Genomic DNA, 24,981 nt, shown 5'->3' on the forward strand with positions numbered 1-24,981 from the left:
CTTTTAAAAATATTCAATTTCTTTTAAGGAATTTAATTAAAATTTTAATGAAATTTATTATAATTAAAGAATTTTATAACAATTTTTGAAAATAATTTAAAACTTTTTGATGAATTTTATTAAATTTTTTAAAAATAAATGAATTCCTGAGAAGAATTTAAATAAAAATTTTGAAAACAATTGAATTCATGAGAAGAAATTTATTAAAATTTTTGAAAATAATTGACTTCTTGAAAAGAATTTAAAAAAAATTTTTGACAATAATTTAATTCTTGAGAAGAATTTCCCTATTTATTTATAAAGATAATTTAATTTTTGACGAGAATTTTTAAAAAATTTTGAAAATAATTCAATTTCTGCAAAGTATTTTATTACTTTTCAAAAGAATTGAATTCTTGTGATGAATATTGATATTTATCAAAATAATTGAATTTTGGAAAAGAATTTTATTAAAATTCCTTAGAATAATTGATTTATGCGATTAATATTTAAATAAATAAATATATAAATATATATAAATTAATATATAAATTAATATATAATTTATGCGATTTTGTTGTTTATCAAGGATAATTGAATTATTTTGCAAAATTACTTAAAAATTTTTGAAAATAATTGATTTTCTGCAACGAATTAAATGTTATTTATGAAAATATTTGAATTATTGCAACGAATTTTATTATTTTATTGAATAATTAAATGTTTCTTAAAATTGAATTCTTTCCTCAAGTTTTAATAAAATTTTTAATAATAATTGCATTTTTCAAGGGATTTATTTAAAATTGTATTAAAAATATTTGAAATTCTGCGATGAAAATAATTGAATTCGTAAATGAAATTTTATTATTTATAAAAATAATTGAATCTTTTCGTAGAATTGTACCTATCAACAAGTTTTTTCTTTAAGTAAATCTGTTGATAAATTTTATGAAAAATAGTGAATATTTAAACACACTGTTGCGAAAAACTTTTAAAAATAATTGAAATGTTGCAAAGAATTTTATTTAAATTTTTGAAAATAATTGAATTTTTAGCGAAAAATTTTGCTATTTATAAAAATAATTGAATTTTTGACGAGATATTCATTAAAATTTATAAAAATAATTGAATTCGTGCAAAGTATTTTATTAAATTTTGTTTAAATAATTGAAATTTTGCCAAGAATTTAATTCAAATTTTTGACAATAATTGAATTATTGAGAAGAATTTTGATAGGTATTTATCAAAATAATTAAATTTTGGAAAAGAATTTCATTAAAAATCCTTAAAATAATTGATTTTATGGAGAGAATTTTGTTGGTTATAAAGATAATTGAATTCATTTGCAGAATTTTTTAAAAATTATTGAAAACAATTTCCTGCGACGAAAAAAATAGGGGAAATTTTCAAAATAGGGTACGTTTAGGGGCCAAAATTAAAAAAAGGGAAAAAGTTTAATTTAATTTTTTTTAAATAATTTGAAGTTACATAGAAATTATTCCAAATATTATTGCGAACTTCTTCAAATTCTCAGAAATCCTATATTTTCATAAGGAAAATTTCCTAAACGTATAAGAGAATTTTTCCAAAATTTTGGGATTTTTTCATTTTTTCTACGCTATTTCATGAGAATTTTTCCAAGCTTCATAGGAAGTTTTCGATAATTTTTTAGAAAAATTCCCATATTTATATTAGTAAATTTTTAAAAATAATTAGTGGAATATGCTTCCTAAATTTTTTTAGGAAAATTTCAAAAAAATTTTTTCTTATAATGTAGGTATTTAAGTGAAGAATTTCCGAATAATCAAAATTTTGTAAAATTGAATTTTAAACAAATGTATTTGGAAATTTTCGAAGAACTTTTTCAAAAATTATTATTAAATTATTAAAATTCAAGAAAATAATAATTGAATTGAAATGATAAAAATAATTTTTAAGAAGTTACAGTAACAACATTGTTAATATAAAAAAATGATAATACTTTTATAAGTTGTTTAATTTCAAAAAGGTTTGAATTTGAAATTTTTGAAAATCTTAATTCTTGTGGAAAAATAATAATAATTAAATATTTATTTAAAAAAGATTTTATTGATGTTTTCCAATACTTTTACATTAAAAAAATTCGTAAATAAATGTAACAACATTTTTTTGAGTAAAATTTTTTCCTTTATTTTCTAAAAATTAAAAAATTTTCAATTTTATTTTCATTTAAAATTTCCAATAGACAAATAGAATTTATAAACATTTTTTTTCTTTATTTTTAAAAAACTTTGAATTTTATTAAAGCAATTGTAATTCAAGAATAGAAATTATGCAAAAATTATTTCCTTATGAAAATTGAAAATTTTCTACAATAATATTAAAAAGGGAATATGTAATGTTTTTTTTTCCCAAAAGAAAGGAATGAGTTCGTGAACAATATTATTATTGAGAAATAAAAATTATTCATAAATTAGATATATTTTCTATTTCTTGATCATAATTTTTAAATAATTAACAATTTTTTAAATATTTTTAATAAATACAAAATCTAAGTATAGATAATATAATAATATAATAAAATAATATTTAAAATAAATGAATTAATTTTGGAAATTATTCTATGATTTCGAATCTACATGCTGTGGGTATACTTAAAATAAAACCAAAGACCAACGGAATTGAGTGTTTCATTAAAGATTTAAAGCGGCGCCTCAAGGTTAATGTTTGGGGGTTAAAACAATTTCTCATTTCTTTCAGTGGTAGTTCATTTTGAAAGGGCTATTTTCATCGGTGCCGTATGTTTACGTCTAGACTGAGTCAACTATTTTTAACATTCAGTGTTTAAACCTTAACAAGAAATTTCATCTTTTTCTGGATCAAAAAATTTATTTCGTTATCGAGTTTAATAAATATAATAAACAATGACAAATTTCAAATTGTCACTGTAGAAAATTAACTAAGAGAAAATAAAACTCGTGCTTAAAATTCCTCATCAGTTCTATTCCTCTTTAAACAATTTTCAAAAATATTGAAAATATTTCTTTTTATATATAGATTAAAATCTCTGAGTTTCATTAAAATCCATAATTTTTTAAACGTCAAAATACCAATTTAACAAGAAGATGAGTTTACTTTTTTTGAAAATTATTTTATGGTTACTAGATAAAAAAGGAACTTTTTCCAATAGTTTTAGTGTCAGCTAAAACGTTTCCAAAATGACTAAAATTTCTTTTTTTGAAAATAATAGAACTTATTATTCTGGTAATTAAATTTCTATTTTCTTTTAAAATTGAAATTTAAAGGGCCGACTTACCTTTCACTATGTAATCGATTGTCTATGACTTGAGAAGCAACAGGTGCAGATAATTGTCTAACAAGTTCATCTCTCTCCCTCTCCTTCTGCTGTATTGTTTCTTGAAGTTTCTGCTTTTGTTTTTGATATTCTTTAAAGAGATCGCCATTATAACTTTGCTCTAAATTTTCCACAGACGATACCGGATGATTAATTACAGGTTCAGAAACTTTGGTTGGAATACCTACAGGTTTATCAGTTAAGGAATCCCTCCTAGAACTCCTGGCAGTCGATAAAGCAGGTGACTCTCTGCCAGGCATTCTTCGTTCAGGTGTCGACGCTGCTGATGGATTTATTTTTCCACCTTTAAAAAAAAGTCTTAATAAAAATTTGTTCACATTCAAGAATTTAAAAAAATTCATATCACTGTCCAACACTGATTTTGCCCTTTGAATAATTCTGGTCACTTTCGTTAGATTTTTTTCTTCCTTTTTGACTGTTATTCAAGTGATTTCATTTGAAACCAAAAACAAAAATTTAGCATTTCTTGTTTTTTTTAAATTATAATCAAAGATAGCCAAAAGCATAATTTTTTCACTTTTTAACATAATTTTCTCAAAAAAGATTTAAAAATACAGATTTTGCGGACCAAAATTAAATTAAATTAAATTAAATTTTTGATAACTATAAAACATGAAGATGACTGAATGATAAAATAAAATTCAATTATTATTTTTAAGAATTTTTCACTAAAATTCTTCTTTAAAACGATTATTTTTAATAATTTTCGAAAAAGTTCTTTGACTATTTTCAAATCAATTTGTCTACAGTATTCAATTTTATGAAATTTTAATTTTTCGTAAATTCTTCAATTAAATATACATTAAAAAAATAAAAAATTTAATTAATATAAAAAAATTCAATTAAACTTTCTCAAAAAAATTAATTCCAAAATTCAATTATTTCTAAAAATTCACGCTACATATTGCTTATAAGATTTAATTATTATCTAAAGTTTTAACTCAAATTCCTTTTTAAATCAATTTTCATTAGAAAATTCTATGCTAGAATTCAATTATTTAAATACAAAAAATAAATAATTTTTTGAATAATTGAATGTTTCTTAAAATTCAATTTCCATAAAGAATTAAATCAACAAATTTTTAAATAATTGAATTCTTTGGACTAATTTTAATAAAATTTTTAAGAATAATTTCATTTTTCGAGAAATTTGATGAAAATTGTATTAAAAATAATTGAAATTCTGCGATGAGTTTTATTATAATAATTGAATCCCTAAGAAGAATTTTATTATTTTTTAACAATATTTAATTATTGCGAAGAATATCATTAATCTAGAAAATAATTGAATTTCTGCAATAATTTATAACTTTTCCAAAATTTAATTTTTTTTCGTGTCATTAACTAAAATTCTTCTTTAAATCAATTATTTTTAATAATTTTGGAAAAAGTTCTTAGAGAATTTTCAAATTCATTTGTTTACAATTTAATTATATACAAAATTTTATTTATTCGTAAATTAAAATAAAATAAATTAAATAAAAAATCCGCAATTAAAATTTCTCAAAAAAATTAATTTCACAAAATTGTTAGTTAAAAATATTAAAAATTCATATTTTTAAACATTTTAATTTGAAACCTTTTTTAAAATTCAATTATTTCAAAAAATTCCCGCTCTAACGCTTTTAATATTGAATTATAATCTAAAATTTTAACTTAAATCCATTCTTAAATCAATTTTTTTTAAATTCTACTAGAATTAAATTATTTAAATACCAAAATTAATAATTCATTGAATAATTGAATGATTCTTAAAATTCAATGTCCAAAAAGAGTAGCGTCAACAAATTTTTAAATAATTCAATTCTTTCGACGAATTTTAATAATTTTTTTAAGAATAATTATATTTTTCGAAATATGTGATTAAAATTGTATTAAAAATAATTGAAATTCTGCGATGAGTTTTATTATTTGTGAAAATAATTGAATCTCTAAGAAGAATTTTATTATTTATAAAAATAATTGAATTCATAAAAAAATGTATTATTTATGAAATTAATTGACTTATTGCGAAGAAGTTTTTAAAAAAATTTTAATAATTAAATTCCTGTGAAATTTATATTATTTATGAAAATAATTAAATGTTTGCGAACAATTTTATTAAAATTTCTTTCAAATAATTGAATTCTTTTGAGAAATTTATTAAAATAGTAGATATTGAAAATCATTGAAATGAGGAAAATTTTTAAAAATAATTGAATTTTGGAGAAGAATTTTGATATTTATAAAGATAATTGTGCTTTTTACGAGAATTTTTTTTTAAATTTTGAACATAATTGAACTTTTGTAAGAAGAATTTTATTACTTTTAAGAATAATTGAATTCCTACAATAATTTGTAACTTTTCCAAAATTAAAATTTTTTAGGTGTTTTTAACTAAAAATTCTTCTATAAATGCATTATTTTTAATAATTTTTAAAAAATTTCTTTGAGAATTTTCAAATTCATTTGTTTACAATTCAATTTTACAAAATTCCAATTATTCGTAAATTCTTCAATTAAATATATATTAGAAACTAAAAATTTTAAATGATTTTCAAAAATACTAAACTTTCTCAAAAAAAATTAATTTCACAGAATTGTTAGTTAAAAATATAAAAAATTCTGCTTTTCGAAGATTTGAACTTGAAACTTTTTCAAAATTCTACTAGAATTCAGTTAATGCATTTTTTAAAAATTGAATTATCATAGAGAATTTTTTTAATACATTTTTAAATAAATTGAATTTTTTTGACGAATTTTAATAAAACATTTTAGAATAAATACATTTTTCGGGGAATTCGATTAAAATTGTATTAAAAATAATTGAAATTCTGCAATGAGTTTGATTATTTGTAAAAATAATTGAATTCCTAAGAAGAATTTTATTATTTACGAAAATCATTGAATCCCTGTAAAAGTTTTATTATTTACGAAAATAATTGAATGATTCCGAAGGAATTTATAAAAAATTTGTAAATAATTGAATTCTTGTGAAATTCTCATTTTTTTGTGAAAATAATTAAAGGTTTTCGTAGAATTTTATTCAATTTTTTGTCAATAATTGAATTCTTATGGAAAACTTTATTAAAATAGATATTAAAAATCTTTAAATTGAGGAAAATTTTTGAAAATAATTGAAATTTTGCCAAGAATTTTATTAAAATTTTTCGAAAATAATTTAATTTCAGAGAAGAATTTAATTATTTCTAAAAATAATTGAAATTATGAAAAGAATTTTTAAAAATTTTTGAACATAATTGAATTTCTGTGAAGAATTTTATTATACTTTTGAAAATAATTGATTTTTTGCAATCATTTGTAATTTCTCTAAAATTCTCCAAAACATATATGTAAGTAAAATAATTTTGGATGAAACGAAATGAACGTTATTTACCATCCGGGCTTTTCGAGCTAGCTCGAGTTCGAAGTTGCGTCGCCTTTGGTTGTGCTGCATTGATAGCCTCCTGAATTGAGGGTAATTGTTGAAATTCAGCATAACTCGAACTGAGAAAGACATCGCTTTCATTTTCAAATAAACGATCAACGCTGGTGTTCATTAGCTTATTATTTTTAAATCCAGTGAGATGAAAACTTGCAAATGACGATCTAGACATTGGATTGATGTCACCAGTTGATAATGCCATTAAAGCAGCCGAAGGAATCATTGTGCTCCTTGGACCAGGACTTCTTGGTCCCAGACCTGCTTCCAATGCGGGAACTAAACTCCTTGACATCATGTCAGCGGCTGATCTTGGTCTCGTAAAGGGCATTGCACTATGAGGAAAAGTTTTTGGTTTAATTGGCGTAATTAACATATGTTCAGTCCATGAGGTCTCTAACGAAGGTCTCTCTAAACGCTCCACATCAACGTTCAATGTTCGTTGAGCAAATGGAACAGCAAACGTATCAGAGGGAATGCTCTGCAACCAGGATAATAAACTAAGGTCCGAATCGCTGAATCCCACAGAACCATCAAGCAGCCTCGAAAAACTCATTTCGATCTGAAAATTAAAAAGATTGTTACAATTCAATTATTCCAGTTAATGAAAAAGTGACCAGGGTGTCTAGTGAAAATATGACTGAAAATTCCAGGACATTTTCAGGACATTCCAGGACAGATTTCTTATTTTTCCAGGACATTTATATGTGTAACAGGGTTGCCACAAGTCAGGGAAGTCAAGGAATTCAGGGAAAAGTTAGGGATTTTTATTAAAAGTACTGAAACAATTTAATTTTTAGAATTTATAGAAACATTCCGAGTTTTTGTGTCTTTTCTGTTTGCCTTATAAACTATGAAATTGCCAAGAATTATAATACAAACCCTTCAATTTTTTCTATTTTTGACAATAATTTCTTTTTAAATAACTTTTAAATAACTTCGCATGAATGTAATTATGTTCCAAAATTTTTTTAAATTCTCGTCAAAATTCCAATTCTCTCTATAAATAATAAAATTCTTTTCCAAAATTCAATTATTTTCAAAAAATTTAATAAAATTCTTGGCAAAATTTTAATTATTTTCAAAAATTTTCCTCATTTCAATTATTTTTGATATCTACTATTTTAGTACAATTTTCCAAAAGAATTCTATTATTTAAACAAAATTTTAATAAAAATTTAACAGGAATTCAATTACTTAAATTTTTTTTTTATAAATTTCTTCGCATCAATTCAATTATTTCAAATTGTTTAATGAAGTTTCTCGAAAGAATTCAAATATATAAAGAGAATTGAAAAAAATAGTCTGAGAAATTCAATTATTTCGAAAAATTTAAATAAAATTCTTTTAATAATTCTATTATTTAAAAAAATGTTGACAAAATTCTTTACAAGATATAGTTCATATAATTTCAATTTTAATAAAATTTTCCTATACAATTCAATTGTTTTCAATACATTTCTTCTTAAGAATTCAATTATTTTCACAAATAAATTTTTTATGAGTATTCAATTATTTAAAAGAATTTAAATAAAATTCTTCGCTAGAAATCAATTATTTTCTTTCTTGAGAATTCAATTATTTTTAAAAATTTTAATAAAAATGCTTTATAAATTTGAAAAATTATAATAAAATCGGTCATAGAATACAATTATTTTCGTAAAATACAACATTTTGTCTAGAAATACACTTATCGTCACAAAATGTTTGTAAAACTCTACGAAACAATTCAATTATTTTCGTAAAAAATAAAATTCTTCTAAACAATTCAATTATTTAAGAAATATTACTAAAATTCTTCCCAAGAATTCAATTGTTTTCAAAAATAAACATTTTCACAGGAATTCAATTATTCAAAAAAAAATTTTTTTAAATTCTGTCAGATTTCAATAAATTTTAAATTTTTTAATGAAATTTCTAGAAGGAATTTAATTATTTTTAAAAAGTTTTTAAAAATTCTGAAAAATTCAATTATTTAAAAAAAACAAAATTCTTCACAAGAAATTAATTATTTTCATAAATAATATTTTTTTCTGGAATTCAATTATTTTCACAAAAAAAATTCTTCACAGAAATTCAATTCTTTAAAAAGATTTTAAATAAAATTCGTTGCAAGAATTCAATTATTTTTATAAATAACAAAACTTATCGCAGAATTTCAATTATTTTTATAAAATTTTAAATAAAATGATAGAAAATTGCATTTATTCTCACAATTTTTTTTAAATTCGGCGAAACAATTCAATTATTATTAAAAATTTTTTAAAAATTCTTCATAAAAATTCAATTTTAAAAAATATGCAATTACTGAATAAATTATTTATTTTTGTATTTAAATATTTGAATTTTCGGGAAATTTTCTAATTAAAATTCATTAAAAAATGAATTTCACTTAAAATTTTAAATTATAATTGAATATTAAAAGCATTATAGCGTGAATTTTTAGAAATAATTGAATTTTGAAAAAGGTTTCAAATTAAAATGTTTAAAAATATGAATTTTTCATATTTTTCACTACCAAATCTAAGAAATTACTTATATTTGAAGTTTTAATTGCGGATTTTTTATTTAATTAATTTTATTTTAATTTACGAATAATTGAAATTTTGTATAATTAAATTGTAAACAAATGAATTTGAAAATTCTCAAAGAACTTTTTCTAAAATTATTATAAATAATTGATTTAAAGAAGAATTTTTGTTAATGACGTGAAGAAAAAAATTTAATTTTGGAAAAGTTACAAATTATTGCAGAAATTCAATTATTTTCAAGAGTATGTGATATTCTTCGCAAAAATTAAATATTGTTTAAAAATAATAAAATTTTTCTTAAGAATTCAATTATTTTCACAAATAATAAAACTCATCGCAGAATTTCAATTATTTTTAATACAATTTTTCCAAAAGAATTGAATTATTTAAAAAAAATTTTAATAAAATTGCACTCAAACATTTATTTATTTTCATAAATAATAAAAATTGCACATGAATTCAATGATTAAAAATTTTTTTATAAATTTCTCCGCAATAATTTAATTAATTTCATAAATAATAAATTTTCTTATGAATTCAATTATTGTTATAAATAATAAAATTCTTCTAAGGGATTCAATTATTTTCACAAATAATAAAATTCATCGCAGAATTTCAATTATTTTTAATACAATTTTAATCACATTTTTCGAAAAATGTAATTATTCTAAACATTTTTTTTTAATTCGTTGAAAGAATTCAATTATTTAAAAATTTGTTAATAAACTTCTTTATGGGAATTCAAATTTAAGAAATTAAGTTATTATTAAATTAAATTATTCAATAAATTGTTTTTTGTATTTAAATAATTGAATTTTGAAATTAATTTTTGTAAGAAATTTAATTGATTTTTTTCATATTATTTGAAGTTTTTGTTTTCTAATAAATATTTAATTGAAGAATTTATGAATAATTGAAATTTTGTACAAAGACTTAATTGTAAACAAAAAATGGTTTTGAAAATTGTCAAAGAACTTTTTTGGAAATTATTAAAAATAATCGATTTAAAGAAAAATAATAATGATTAAATATTTATTTAAAAAAGAAGTTATTAATGTTTTTCAGGGTCAGGGAAAAAGTGAAAATTTTGTCTGGAAATCAGGGAAAAACAAAATTAAAATTTTGTGGCAACCCTGTGTAATATTATTTCAGATTACGATTAACATAATTTAAATTAACCTATACTTGAGCAAAAATATTTAGTTTATTATAAAAAGAGTTAAAAATCAATATTGTAGATACCAGTTTCTTTATAATCAAATGACAAATTGAAATTATTTTTTGATGGATCAAAAAAATTATTTTTTTAAATTTGAGTAAAATTTTTGAATTATTGAATATTGAAAAGCAAAATATGGAAAATTCAAGGACAAAAGTTCAAAATCCAGGACATTTCCAGGGCTTCAAGGACCAGTAGACACCCTGTCAGTGAAGACATACCTGTTCGCTTTCTTTGGATCCAGTGGCTTTCGCCTGACAATAATTGACGCACGATTCATAAAGAATTCCTTTAATGATCAATTGAATTAACCTATCATTTTTCGCCGACGTCACCGGATGACTGGGATCAGAACTTTTTCTATCGCCAGGAAGAAATTTCTCCACAAGTGGATGCACCTCACGAAAGCATTGCACTCGTGCATTACTTGGATTCCAGTCTTTATATTGTAAATGATCGGTGAGACGAGGTAATGTTAAAAGTAAACATAAACTACTGTATTCTTCTTTCGTTGGTGCAACCTTTTCAAGATCACTGAGTACTTTGACAACTTCCTCGACAGCATTATCGACATTTCCATTAGTGCCAGTGACAATGACATTCGCCTCCGATTTAATGCAAAGCAATTCAACGTATTTGTGTCTCATTATTGAGTAAGTGAATTTCCTCATATCAAAATCGGGTAACGCTTCCAACGGTTGAATGAACTCCAATACATCATCCCATTGACCATCGAGAATGAGTTGACGAAGAAAGAGAACATCGTCGCTGTACTGGCCATTTATCACACCGGTCTCACGTTCCAAGGATAATTGGGAAATGTGAAGGTCTCGGCCGTGCAAGAACTCTAATGTAAGTCGCACTACGTCCTCCTCACGTAGCGTTAGATGCGCCGCTGGCATCACGTACCGAATACGCAACCTAAAAACAAAAGATCATTATTAAAAATCACTATATTCATTTTCAGGCATCACAGTACCTTTTACCTTCGAAAAAGATGAAAAGGGGAATTTTTTCCTCAAAAATGGGACAAAAAGGGGGCAAAAATTTATTTGTTTATACAACTTGCATATATAATTCAAATTTTTTATCAAATAGCTTCTATAAAAAATTAAAAAAGTTCTTTGAGAATTTTCAAATTCATTTGTTTACAATTCAATTTTAAGAAATTTCGATTATTCGGAAATTCTTCAATTAGAAAATATATATTAGAATAATATATATTAGAAAATAAAAACTTGAAATAATTTCAAAATAAAATTGAATTAGTTTTAAAAAAAAATTTATTTCTACAGAAATTTCAATTAAAAGTATGAAAAATTCAGATTTTTAAAGATTTTAATATCGAAATCTTTCCAAAATTGAATTATTCTTAAAAATCCATGCTATTGCCTTTAATATTCAATCATAATGTGAAATTTTAACTGAAATTCACTTTTAAATCAATTTCTATTGTAGAAAGATCTACGAGAATTTAATTACTTAAATACAAATAAAATGCAAATAAATAATTTACTGAATAATTTAATGTTTCTTAAACTTTAATTCACATAAATAATTTTATCAACAAATTTTTAAATAATAATTGCATTTCTTTGACGAATTTAAAAAAAAACTTTAAGAATAATTACATTTTTCCAGGAATTTAAATAAAATTCTATTAAAAAGTAATTTAAATTCTGCGATCAGTTTTATTTTTAAAAATAATTGTTATTCTAAAAAGAATTTTATTATTTTTGAAAATATTTAAATGTTTGCGTAGAATTTTATTAAAATTGTTTTTAAATAATTGAAATTTCGAAGAATTTTATAACTTATAAAGAGAATTGAAATTTTGACGTAAAATTTCTTAAAATTTTTGAAAATAATTGAAATTTCGAAGAATTTTATAACTTATAAAGAGAATTGAAATTTTGACGTAAAATTTCTTAAAATTTTTGAAAATAATTGAAATTTTCAAGAATTTTATAATTTATAAAGAGAATTGAAATTTTGACGAAAATTTCTTAAAATTTTTGAAAATAATTGAAATTTTCAAGAATTTTATAATTTATAAAGAGAATTGAAATTTTTACGAAAATTTTATTACATTTTTTGAAAATAATTGAAATTTTCGAAGCATTTTATAATTTATAAAGAGAATTGAAATTTTTACGAAAATTTTATTACATTTTTTGAAAATAATTGAAATTTCGAAGAATTTTAAAATTTATAAAGAGAATTGAAATTTTTAAGAAAATTTTTGAAAATAATTGAAATTTTGACAAGAATTTTATTGCATTTTTTGAAAATAATTGAAATTTTCGAAGAATTTTATAATTTATAAAGAGAATTGAAATTTTTGACGAAATTTTTATTACATTTTTTGAAAATAATTGAAATTTCGAAGAATTTTATAATTTATAAAGAGAATTGAAATTTGGACGAAAATTTTTTAAAATTTTGGAAAATAATTGAAATTTTGATATTGTAAACCAATGAATTTGAAAATTCTCAAAGAACATTTTCAAAAATTATTAAAAATAATGGATTTGTAGAAAAATTTTAGTTAAAAACATTTTAAAAAATTGAATTTTGGAGAAGTTACAAATAATTGCAGAAATTCAATTATTTTCAAACGTAATAAATTTCTTCTTACAAAGTTCAATTATGTTTAAAATTTAAAAAAAAATTCTCGTCAAAATTACAATTATCTTTATAAATTACACAATTCTTTTCCAAAATTCAATTATTTTCAAATAATTTCCTCACTTTAATAATAATTTTCAATATCTACTATTTTAATAAATTTCCCAAAAGAATTCAATCGTTTAAAAGAAATTTTAATAAAATTGTACGCAAACATTTAATTATTTTGATAAATAATATAAATTTCACAGGAATTTAATGATATTTACGAAATTTTTAATAAATTTCTTCACAATAATTCAATTAATTTCATAAATAATAAATTTTTTTATGAATTCAATTATTTTTTTAAATAATAAATTTCTTTTAGGAATTCCATTATTTACAAAAATAATAAAGTTCAGCTCAGAATTTTAATTAATTTTAGTACAATTTTAATTAAATTCTTCGAAAAATGTAATTATTCTTAAAAATTTGATTAAAGTTAGTCAAAAGAATACAATTATTTAAAAATTTGTTAATAAAATTCTTTATAAAAATTAAATTTTAAAAAGCATTTAATTACCTATATATATTTAATTGAAGAATTTCCGAATAATCGAAATTTCGTAAAATTGACATTTAAACAAATGTATTTGAAAATTTCCAAAGAACTTTTTCAAAAATGATTAAAAATAGTTGATTTAGAGAAGAATTTCAGTTAAAAATTCTAGACAATATTAATTGAATTGAAATGATAAAAATAATTTTTAAGAAGTTACAGTAACAATAAATTCTTAAATTTTTATTAATATTAAATAATATTTTCTTCTTATTTTTATATTTTAAAAATTAAATAAAAAATCATGTTAAAAAATTGTTACAATTAATTACAAGATACTACAACAATTTAGTACTTTTCAACATTCTGAACAATGTAAAACGATATTTTGCTGAGCAGGAAAGAATATAAGAACGCACGGTTATTAAATATTTATTGCTTTTTAAAAAATATTCATTTATATAGGTAAGTACATTATTAAAAATTAATATTGAAATAATATAATTACTTTGGATTTTTTTTTCACTTTTAAAAAGTTTCCGTCGATTTATATTACAAGATCTTTTAAGATAATAATTATAAGAAATTTTCAAATTATTCTTAAAAAGTTTTATTTTGGATAAAAAGAAATACATAATATACTTCTAAATAAAATATAATTGCACCTTATAATATGTAATGGAAACAAGTTTTAATCAACGTATGAAAACTAGAATCATAAAATTAGTTAAGTAAGTAACATAAACATAAAATTTTTCAATCAACAGACCAATAAAATCTAAAACCATTTAAATTAATTGTAATAAAATTTTTAATTATTAACAATTTTATAATTATGTATTTAGGGTTTCTATACGGGAAACCTAATTCAAAATTCCAGGTTTTACTACGTAATTTTATTTTCTTATTTAAAAATTAATTTTTTAATCAAATCTGTGATTTTTATTTGCTTCTAAATCAGTTATTTTTAATTGATTCAAATTTAGAGAGTGGGTATAACGAAATATAATAAAAAGTATAAAACAAAAATGATAAACATTTGGTATCAAACACTTCGTAAGAAACAATTCCATTTGTAAATTTCATCAGACTGTAGAATGTCATATCGTAAGGGAATAAAATTGCTAAATGGATAAAATTTCAAAGTCCGTAACAATTAGCAGTCAGCATTTTTTCAAAACTTGACAAAAAATTATTTCTTATTTGAATCAGTTCACACTTTATTCTCAGTGGATTAACAACCATGCAGTTCAAGTATTTACTGGTAATGCCATTTTACTTAAAACTATAAATTAAATTTTTTTATAACTATAAAACATGACCGCATAATAAAATCATTATTTTATTTTATAACAATATTTTTACTGTAACATTTTCAAAATTATTTTCCTCATTTCAAATCAATTATTATTTTCTATTATTATTATTTCAATTATTATTTAACAATTTTTCATAATTTACGAAAAAGTTCATTCTGTGAATTTTCGAATTCATTTGTTTACAATTCAATTTTATGTGAAATGTCGATTTTTTAAAAAAAATGTTTGAAAATAATTAAATTTCTGCGAAAAATTTTGATAATTTTGAAAATAATTTAATTTCTATAGTAAATATTGTTATTTATGAAAATAATTGAATTTTACAAAGTATTTTATTAAAATTTCAAAACATAATTGAATTTCAGGGAAGAATTTTGTTATTAATCAAAATAATTGAATGCTTTTGAGGATTTGCGTTAAAACTTTTGAAATAATTAATTATAATTCAAAAAAATTCTATTAATTTTAACAGAATTGAAATTAACACTAAAAAAAAATAATTCTGTAGAATGAATTTTTTTAGTTAAAAGCATGAAAAATCATATTTTGAAAGATTTTAATCAATTTTTATTGGAAAATTCTACGAGAATTCATTTATTTAAACACAAAAATAACTGAAGTATTGAATAATTAAATGAATTAATAATTTGTTTATCAACAAATTTTTAAATAATTGAGATCTTTCGACGAATTTTAATAACATTTTTGAGAATAATTTAAAATACTTAAATTGATACGAAAAATTTTATTAAGATTAATAAAAAATTGAATTTTTGCAAGGAATTTAATAAAAATTTTCAAAAATAATTGAATTCTTACGAAGAACTTTATTAATTTTCTTCTTTAAATAATTGAATTTAAGCGAATAGAATTTTATAAAAAGCATTTTAAGTAATTGATTTTTTTCTAAAAATTCCATGAAAATTGTGTTTGAAAATAATTAAATTTCTGTGAAAATTTTATTATTTATAAAAATAATGGAATTCCTAAAAAGAATTTTATTAAAATTTCTGATAATCCTAATTAAATTCTTTTGAAGAATTTCTTTGCATTTTTTAAAAATAATTCAGTTTCTTTAATAATTTTAATTGAAAATTTTCAAAGTAATTGAATTTTATATGAACAATTTCTTTCAAGTTTTTACAATAATCGTGTTTCTTAATAATTGAAATTAAACATTTATTTCTTGAATTTTATTAAAATTTTTAGAAAATAATTGAATTCTTTTGGAAAATTTCTTTAATTTATTGAATACAATCAATTTTCATTATAAAATTCAACTAGAATTCAATTATTTAATAAAAAAAAAACGATTTATTGAATAATTGAATGTTTCTTAAAATTGAATTCCCATAAAAAAGTTTATCAACAAATTTTTAAATAATTAAATTCTTTTGACGAATTTAAAAATTTTAAAATAATTGAAATTCTTGAATGAGTTTTATTATTTAAGAAAATAATTGAATTCCAAAAAAGCATTTTATTATTTACCAAAATAATTGATTTTCTGTAAAAATTGTATTATTTATGAAAATAATTGAATGATTGCGAGGAAATTTATTAAAAAAAATTTGTAAATAATTGAATTCCAGTAAAATTTTTAATATTTTATGGAAATAATTAAATGTTTGCGTAGAATTTTATTCAATTTTTTTTAAATAATTGAATTCTTTTGGAAAATTTTATTAAAATAGTAGATATTAAAAATCATTGAATTAAGGAAAATTTTTGAAAATAATTGAAATTTTGCCAAGAATTTTTATTAAAATTTTTGATAATCCTGATTAAATTCTTTTGAAGAATTTCTTTGAATTTTTAAAAAATAATTGAGTTTCTTTAATAATTTTAATTGAAAATTTTCAAAGTAATTGAATTTTATATGAACAATTTCTTTCAAGTTTTTACAATAATCGTATTTCTTAATAATTGAAATTAAACATTCAATTTTTGAATTTTATTAAAATTTTTAAAAAATAATTGAGTACAATCGAATTTGTTACCAATTGTATTAAAAATAATTGAATTCTTGAGATGAATTTTATTATTTAAGAAAAATAATTGAATTCTTACGACGAATTTTATTACTTATAAAAATAAATGAATTGTTTTGAAGGATTTATTAAAAATAATTGGATTCTTTCGAAAAATGTTATTAAAATTATTTTTTGAAAATTGAATTCTTTAATGAAATTTCATTAAAATTGTATTAAAAATAATTGAATTTTTGCAAACAATTTTAAGACTATTTATAAAAATAATTGAATACCTTTGAAGAATTTTGTTATTTCTCTAGATAATTGAATTTTATTAAAAATTTTAAAAATAATTGAATTTTGGAGAAGAATTTTAATATTTATAAGGATAATTAAAATTTTGATGAAAATTTAAAAAAAAATTTTTGAACATAATAATTAATTAATTTAATTATTTGTAGATTTCTGTAACGATAATATTATCGTTAAATTTTGGAAGGGCCGAAGAATTTAATCCACCTGCATATTATTATATTTTGACACAACCAATTCCAGTGGATTACAATAAAGTGAATCCATTGGGCCAAACAGGTGAAATTTGTTACCTAGATCCAAATCAACAACAACAACAACAACTATATCAACAAGCAATATCAAATACACAACCTAAGAAAGCAGTAAATACAGAATTATTTCTTACTGAAAATGGCAATAACATTCAAGAAAACCAAATTCCAAACCAAACGACTGAGATTGAAAATCCGTCGCCTCAGATTTATTCACAATCAAGTGAAAAAATTATCACTGAATCCACTGATTCTAATCAGGTGAGCAAAATGTATTTTATAATTATTTAAGGCTAATAATATGGAGACTCACTTTGTTATTATATTCATACTATTGCAAAGTATTTTAATATTAAAATAACTGTATGACTTTTTTTATTTTTAAAAATATTTTTAATTTTCTAATTGTTAATTTGAATCTTTAATCTTATTCACATTTTATATTATACTTATTTATAAATTTGATTTTTGCTAGACAGAATCAAGCACCGATAGTGGGCGCATATCTATTTCCACGAACGCGCCCGTAAAAAATAATTCCAAAGTCGTTGATTTACACAAAGTTATTACACGAAATACTAATGATAATCAAGGTAATCAACTATAATTTAATAAATTAATAATAATAATAATAATAATAATAATAATAATAATAATAATAATAATAATAATAATAATAATAATAATAAATAATTCTTACAAAAAAATATTTTTTTCTATATATTCCGTTCAAGTACTAGTTACTTTTGTAAAATTTTAAGTAAAATTTTTATCAAATAAAATCAAAGAAGTTATAATTAAGGTATTAAATTTATATTTCATGTTAGAATTTAAAAGTTATACGTTGTATGATAACAAAAATTTACTGTATTATTCATAGGATCTCCAAAAAGTAAAAAATCTTTCGACATCGTATTTTCCCAAGAAGTTATACAACAAATGGCTAGGGACTTGGTCAACACTTTTTTAAACAAAATTCCAGGTGGTGTAAAAAATATCAATTTTACCCAAATCGTTGAAGATGTGGAAAAAGTTATTAAGACACATTTACCTTATGGAATTCTTTCCGTTGCTAATGGAGAAGTCAGCAATTTAGTCCAAAACGTTTTGCCGCAATTGGTAAGATTATACAATATTTTACAATTAAAATTATTACCTACATTATTATATTGAATAATTAACATCAATATTTTATTTCAAACTTCCCGAGACCAGATTATTTTTAATAATTTTTGTAAAAATTCTTTGGCAATTTTCAAATCCATTTGTTTAAAATATTCAATTTTACAAAATTTCAATTACTCGTAAATTCTTCAATTAAATATACATTAAAAAAATAAAAAATTTAATTAATATAAAAAAATTCAATTAAACTTTCTCAAAAAAATTAATTCCAAAATTCAATTATTTCTAAAAATTCACGCTACATATTGCTTATAAGATTTAATTATTATCTAAAGTTTTAACTCAAATTCCTTTTTAAATCAATTTTCATTAGAAAATTCTATGCTAGAATTCAATTATTTAAATACAAAAAATAAATAATTTTTTGAATAATTGAATGTTTCTTAAAATTCAATTTCCATAAAGAATTAAATCAACAAATTTTTAAATAATTTAATTCTTTCGACGAATTTTAATAAAATTTTTAAAAATAATTACAAAATTTTAATTATTCGTAAATTAAAATAAAATAAATTAAATAAAAAATCCGCAATTAAAATTTCTCAAAAAAATTAATTTCACAGAATTGTTAGTTAAAAATATGAAAAATTCATATTTTCAAACATTTTAATTTGAAACCTATTTCAAAATTCAATTATTTCTAAAAATCCACGCTCTAACGCTTTTAATATTGAATTTTAATCTAAAATTTTGACTTAAATCCATTCTTAAATCAATTTTTTTTTAAATTCTACTAGAATTCAATTATTTAAATACCAAAATTAATAATTCATTGAATAATTGAATGATTCTTAAAATTCAATGTCCAAAAAGAGTTTCATCAACAAATTTTTAAATAATTCAATTCCTTCGACGAATTTTAATAAATTTTTTAAGAATAATTACATTTTTCGAGAAATTTGATTAAAATTGTATTAAAAATAATCGAAATTCTACGATGAATTTTATAATTTGTGAAAATAATTGAATCCCTAAGAAGAATTTTATTATTTACAAAAATAATTCAATTCATAAAAAAATTTATTATTTATGAAATTAATTGACTTATTGCGAAGAAATTTATAAAAAATTTTTAATAATTGAATTCATGTGCAATTTTTGATATTTATGAAAATAATTAAATGTTTGAGTAAAATTTTATTAAAATTTTTTTTAAATATTTGAATTCTTTTAAGAAATTTATTAAAATAGTAGATATTGAAAATCATTGAAATGAGGAAAATTTTTGAAAATAAATGAATTTTGGAGAAGAATTTTGTTATTTATAAAGAGAATTGTGATTTTGACGAGAATTTTTCTTTAAATTCTGAACATAATTGAACTTTTGTAAGAAGAATTTTATTACTTTTGAAAATAATTTAATTTTTGCAATAATTTGTAACTTTTCCAAAATTAAATTTTTTTAGATGTTTTTAACTAAAATTCTTCTATAAATTTATTATTTTTAATAATCCTTTGAAAAATTCTTTGAGAATTTTCAAATTCATTTGTTTACAATTTAATTTTACAAAATTTCAATTATTTGTAAATTAAATTAAAATTTCTCAAAAAAATGAATTCCACAGAATTGTTAGTTAAAAATATGAAAATTTCAGATATTCAAAGATTTTATTTTGAACCATTTCAAAATTCAATTATTTCTATAAATTCACGTTTTATTAATTTTTAATTATAATCTAAAATTTTAACTGAAATCCATTTTTAACTCAATATTTATTAGAAGATTCTACTAAAATTCAATTATTGAAATACAAAAAATATAATTTATTGATTAATTGAATGTTTTTTAAAATTTAATTCTCATAAAGAATTTTATCAATAAATTTTTAAATAATTGAATTCTTTTAACGAATTTAAAATTTTTTAAATAATTAAAATTCTACAATGAGTTTTATTATTTAAGAAAATAATTGAATTCCTAAAAAGAATTTTATTATTATTTACGAAAATAATTGATTCTCTGTAAAAATTTTATTATTTATGAAATTAATTGAAAATAATTGAATAATAATTAATTGTAAATAATTGAAATTCCTGTTAAATTTTCATTATTTTATGAAAAAATAATTAAAGGTTTCGGTAAAATTTTATTAAATTTTTAAAAAGATATTGTTCTTTTGGAAAATTTGATTATAACAGTAGAGATTAAAAATCATTGAATTGAGGAAAACTTTTTTAAAATAATTGAAATTTTGCAAGAATTTAAAAAAAATTTTTGCAAATAAGTGAATTTTGGTGAAGAATTTAATTATTTCTTAAGATAATTGAAATTTTGACGAGAATTTAAAAAAATTTTTTGAACATAATTGAATATCTCAGAAGAATTTTATTACTTCATATCAAACCTTACAGTAATTTTTATTATATTTGGTAATATAAATAAATATTAATTTCAGAATGGACAGCCATTACAAAATCTTATAAACAATCAAAATTTGGCAAATAATTATCCAAATGCACGAAATGGTTTTGATTCTTGGGGATCATTTTTCAATTACGTATTAAAGAATGGAGGACCAGGATTAACACAGTCTGAAAATGGAATGAATTATAATTCATTGTTTATGAACAATAATGGACAACCAGATAATAGAAATTTCCAAAATCCCTATACGAATAATTATAGACAACTGTCGGAGAATCTAAATTACAATTCTCAATTTGCGAACAATCCCAATGGATTACCAGACATTAGTCGAAATTTTCATATTCCATCCAACAAAAATTTTAATTCACCACCAAATGTAAACAATGGACAAATCAATGATCGAAATTTTAATTTTCCACCAGGCCAAAATTTTAATTCACCACCAAATGTAAACAATGGACAAGTCAATGATCGAAATTTTAATTTTCCACCAGGCCAAAATTTTATTACACCAAATATGAATAATGGACAAATTGATAGTCGAAACTTTAATTTACCTTCAGGACAAAATTTTAATTCACCACCACTGGACAATGGACGAAATTTTAATTTTCCTTTATTGAATAATAACAATAGGCAATCGGAAAATCGAAATTTCAATCCACAGTTAACAAACAGTGGCCAGCCGGGATTTAGAAATTTTGATTCTCTTTTTCCCTCGAGCAATAATAATAATAATATACAAACTGGAGGTCAAAATGCAAATCTTCCATTTGCTAATAATAATAATAATAATGTGCAACGCAGAATGATAAACAATCCAAATAGAAATATATTTAAATTGTCTGATAAAAATTTTAAAAACAGTTTCACATAAAGTAACACACATATACTTAAGATAGTGAATTACACAAATTAATTTAAATACTTTTTTTCTAATCAATTGATTAGAAAAAATTCCATATTATTAATATAAATTATAAATTTTATAATTATAAAATTGTATAATAAGTTAAAAGTGTAAATCGACGACTTTTGTGTACTTTTCATTAATTATAAGATTATAAGGAAAAGTGAACCTTATCATATTCCGTCCATTCCTATATTTTTCATTAGAAAATAAGTATGAGATTTATATTTCTTAAAAGCATCCTTATAAACAATAATTTATATTTAATTAATAGCAATATTAAGAAGATAATATTAATTAATACTTTATTATTATTCAGCGATAAATTAGATTGTAAATGTCATAGAAGAGTGCAATAAAATGAATTATAAGATATTTTAGTAAAAAATATTTTTTATATTCCATGTTGTAAATTTTCTAAATTTACATTTTTATTATTTTAAAGTTTGCTTTGTTTTTATATCTTTAAAGTTAATAAATTTAAACAATTTACAAAGTTGCCACAAAAATGTAATTTTGTGTTTCCCTGACTTCCAGACAAAATTTTCTCTTTTTCCCTGAACCCTGAAGAATATTCTGATTCACTCCAAAATTTATTAGATACTCAAAAAATGTTCTATTACATTTATTTACAAATTTCCTTAATTGTAAAATTATTCGAAAACATCAATAACTTCTTTTTAAAATAAATATTTAATAATTATTATTTTTCTACAGGAATTAAAATTTTCAATTTCAAACCTTCTGAAATTCAATAACCTACGAGAATATTATTATAAAACATGATATAAAACATTATTTTATATCATAAGAATATTGTAACTATAAATTTAAATTTTCAAAGATTTTAATTTGAACCCTCTTGAAAATTCAATTATTTCTAAAAATTCACGCTATAATGCTTTTAATAAATTTCAATTATAATTTAAAATTTTAAGTAAAATTCATTTTTTAATCAATTTTTAGTAGAAGATTTTTTGAGAATTAAATTATTTAAATAGAAAAATAAATAATTTATTAAATGATTGAACATTTCTTAAAATTGAATTTTTATGAAGAATTCTATCAAAATTTTTAAAAATAATAATTGAATTCTTTCGGTGAATTTAAAAAAAAATTTAAGAATAAATGCAACTTAAAATTGTATAAAAAATAATTGAAATTCTGCGATAAGTTTTGTTATTTTTGAAAATAATTGAATTCTTGCAACGAATTTTATTAAAAATTTTTTTAAAGAATTGAATTCCTGTGAAGAATTTTATTTGTGAAAATAATTGAATTCCGGAGAACAATATTATTATTATTTATAAAAAAAATTAATTTCTTGTAAAGAATTTTATTCAAAAATTTTTTAAATAATTTAATTTCTCAAAATTTTTTAGAACTTTTTGAAAATAATTAAATTTTATTAAGAAATTTCAATAAAAAATGAAAAATAATTTTCATGTGCAAAATTTTATTATTAAAAAGAATTGAATTCTTGGGAAGAATTTTATTAAAATTTCTTAAATAATTGAATTGGTCCAAGGAATTTTATTTTTTATGAAATTTCTTAAAAATCAACATTTTTTCTTCTCTTTTATAGCATTTAGATACAATATTTTTGGGCTCTTCAAAAATACTTTACTTATTTAATTATTTCCACCCTTTGGTAAAAAATCTAAAATTATCAAAAGTTATCAAAAATTCGAAAAACCAATGTTTTTAAAATTCAATATTTTCTCTTCTCTTTTATGGCATTTAGCTACAATATTTTTGGGCTCTTCAAAAATACTTTACTTATTTAATAGTCTCCACCCTTTGGTAAAAAAATTTAAAATTATCAAAATTTTGGAAAATTTTATTAAAATAGTAGATATTTAAAATAATTGAAATAAGGAAAATTTTTGAAAATAATTAAAATTTTGCTAAGTATTTTATTAAATTTTTTGAAAATATTTAAATTTTGGAGAAGACTTTTATTATTTATAAAGATATTTGAAATTTTGACAAGAATTTAAAAAAATTTTTGAACATAATTGAATTTATGCGAAGAAGTTTATAACTTTTGCTAATAATTGAATTTCTGTACAATAATTGATTTTGAAATTTTTAAGTAAAATTATTCATTAAATAATTTATAAGTAATAATTTTATAATAGTTCTTCAAGAATTAAGTTATTTAAAAAGAAGTTATTGTCAAAAATAGAAAAAAATTGAAGGTTTTATATTAGAATTCTTGTCAATTTCATAGTTTATGAGGCAAACAAAAATGACACAAAAATTCATAATTTTCTTATAAATTCTGAAAATTTAATTTTTTCCAGTACTTTCAATAAAAACCCCTGATTAATTTTAATTAATCATTTAACAAATTTTAATTGCTTGTAACTCAGAAATTTAAATTTAAAAAATTCTTTGAACTGTTTAATAAACTTATAATGAAGTCTTTTTTTTACATGCTTTCAATATTGAATACAGTATAAATTTGAAATTTTGCTGTTACATTTAAGAAATTTTGACTTTTATATATATACATATATAATATTTATTTACGGAAGTTGTGAAACAAAAGTAAGTCGTTACGCGACGTTTATTATATTATCTTGGTCTGTTGATTCTGAACACCCATTAAGGTCCAGATATAATTAGCTAGACATCAATCTAACAGCCGGATGTATTTAACTGAAGGCAAGGGTTGGGTTTTAATACTTTGAAATTTCATACCACAGCTTCCCAATCGAATAAATATTTTCTTACAAATTTTATCTCAACAAAAACAAATAATTTTCCAAAATTTTCAACTAAATGAAAAAATTCATTTTTTGAGCTTAAAACAGAGAGAAGCATTTATTAAATTACATATTCTTTAAAATCTTTTTAGTGCCTACCTTTGACTTTACTTTTTGGTTCAAATAAAAAAAATCAACTAAATTATAGTCCTAAAAAACCTAAAAACCTAAAAAATCACCAAACGATAAGAGCCAATATAGTTCTGTAAATCTAA

The 24,981-nt window shown here is 20.1% G+C and overlaps 2 protein-coding genes across 3 annotated transcripts in view; one reads left to right on the forward strand and one right to left on the reverse strand.

Moving 5' to 3' along the window:
• LOC122497786 (WD repeat-containing protein 47) overlaps positions 1–24,981 on the reverse strand; it is a 126,949-nt gene that overhangs the window by 86,485 nt on the left and 15,483 nt on the right. For both annotated transcript variants that reach the window (XM_043605075.1, XM_043605074.1), the window contains exons 2-4: positions 10,727–11,426; positions 6,711–7,317; positions 3,275–3,617 (exon numbers count right to left, since the gene is read on the reverse strand). In XM_043605075.1, the coding sequence (XP_043461010.1) occupies positions 3,275–3,617; positions 6,711–7,317; positions 10,727–11,407 (1,631 nt within the window). In that variant the 5' untranslated portion in view covers positions 11,408–11,426. The remainder of the gene's footprint in view (positions 1–3,274; positions 3,618–6,710; positions 7,318–10,726; positions 11,427–24,981) is intronic.
• Positions 14,794–22,370, forward strand: LOC122497787 (putative uncharacterized protein DDB_G0286901). The gene is made up of 5 exons (XM_043605083.1): positions 14,794–14,938; positions 17,428–17,793; positions 18,008–18,125; positions 18,413–18,651; positions 21,114–22,370. Exons 1-5 carry the CDS (start codon positions 14,918–14,920, stop codon positions 21,960–21,962), a joined length of 1,593 nt encoding a protein of 530 aa, XP_043461018.1. The 5' UTR covers positions 14,794–14,917; the 3' UTR covers positions 21,963–22,370.

Source organism: Leptopilina heterotoma, unplaced genomic scaffold, assembly GCF_015476425.1.
Source record: "Leptopilina heterotoma isolate Lh14 unplaced genomic scaffold, ASM1547642v1 Lhet_14, whole genome shotgun sequence".
NCBI classification, from domain to species: Eukaryota; Metazoa; Arthropoda; class Insecta; order Hymenoptera; family Figitidae; genus Leptopilina; species Leptopilina heterotoma.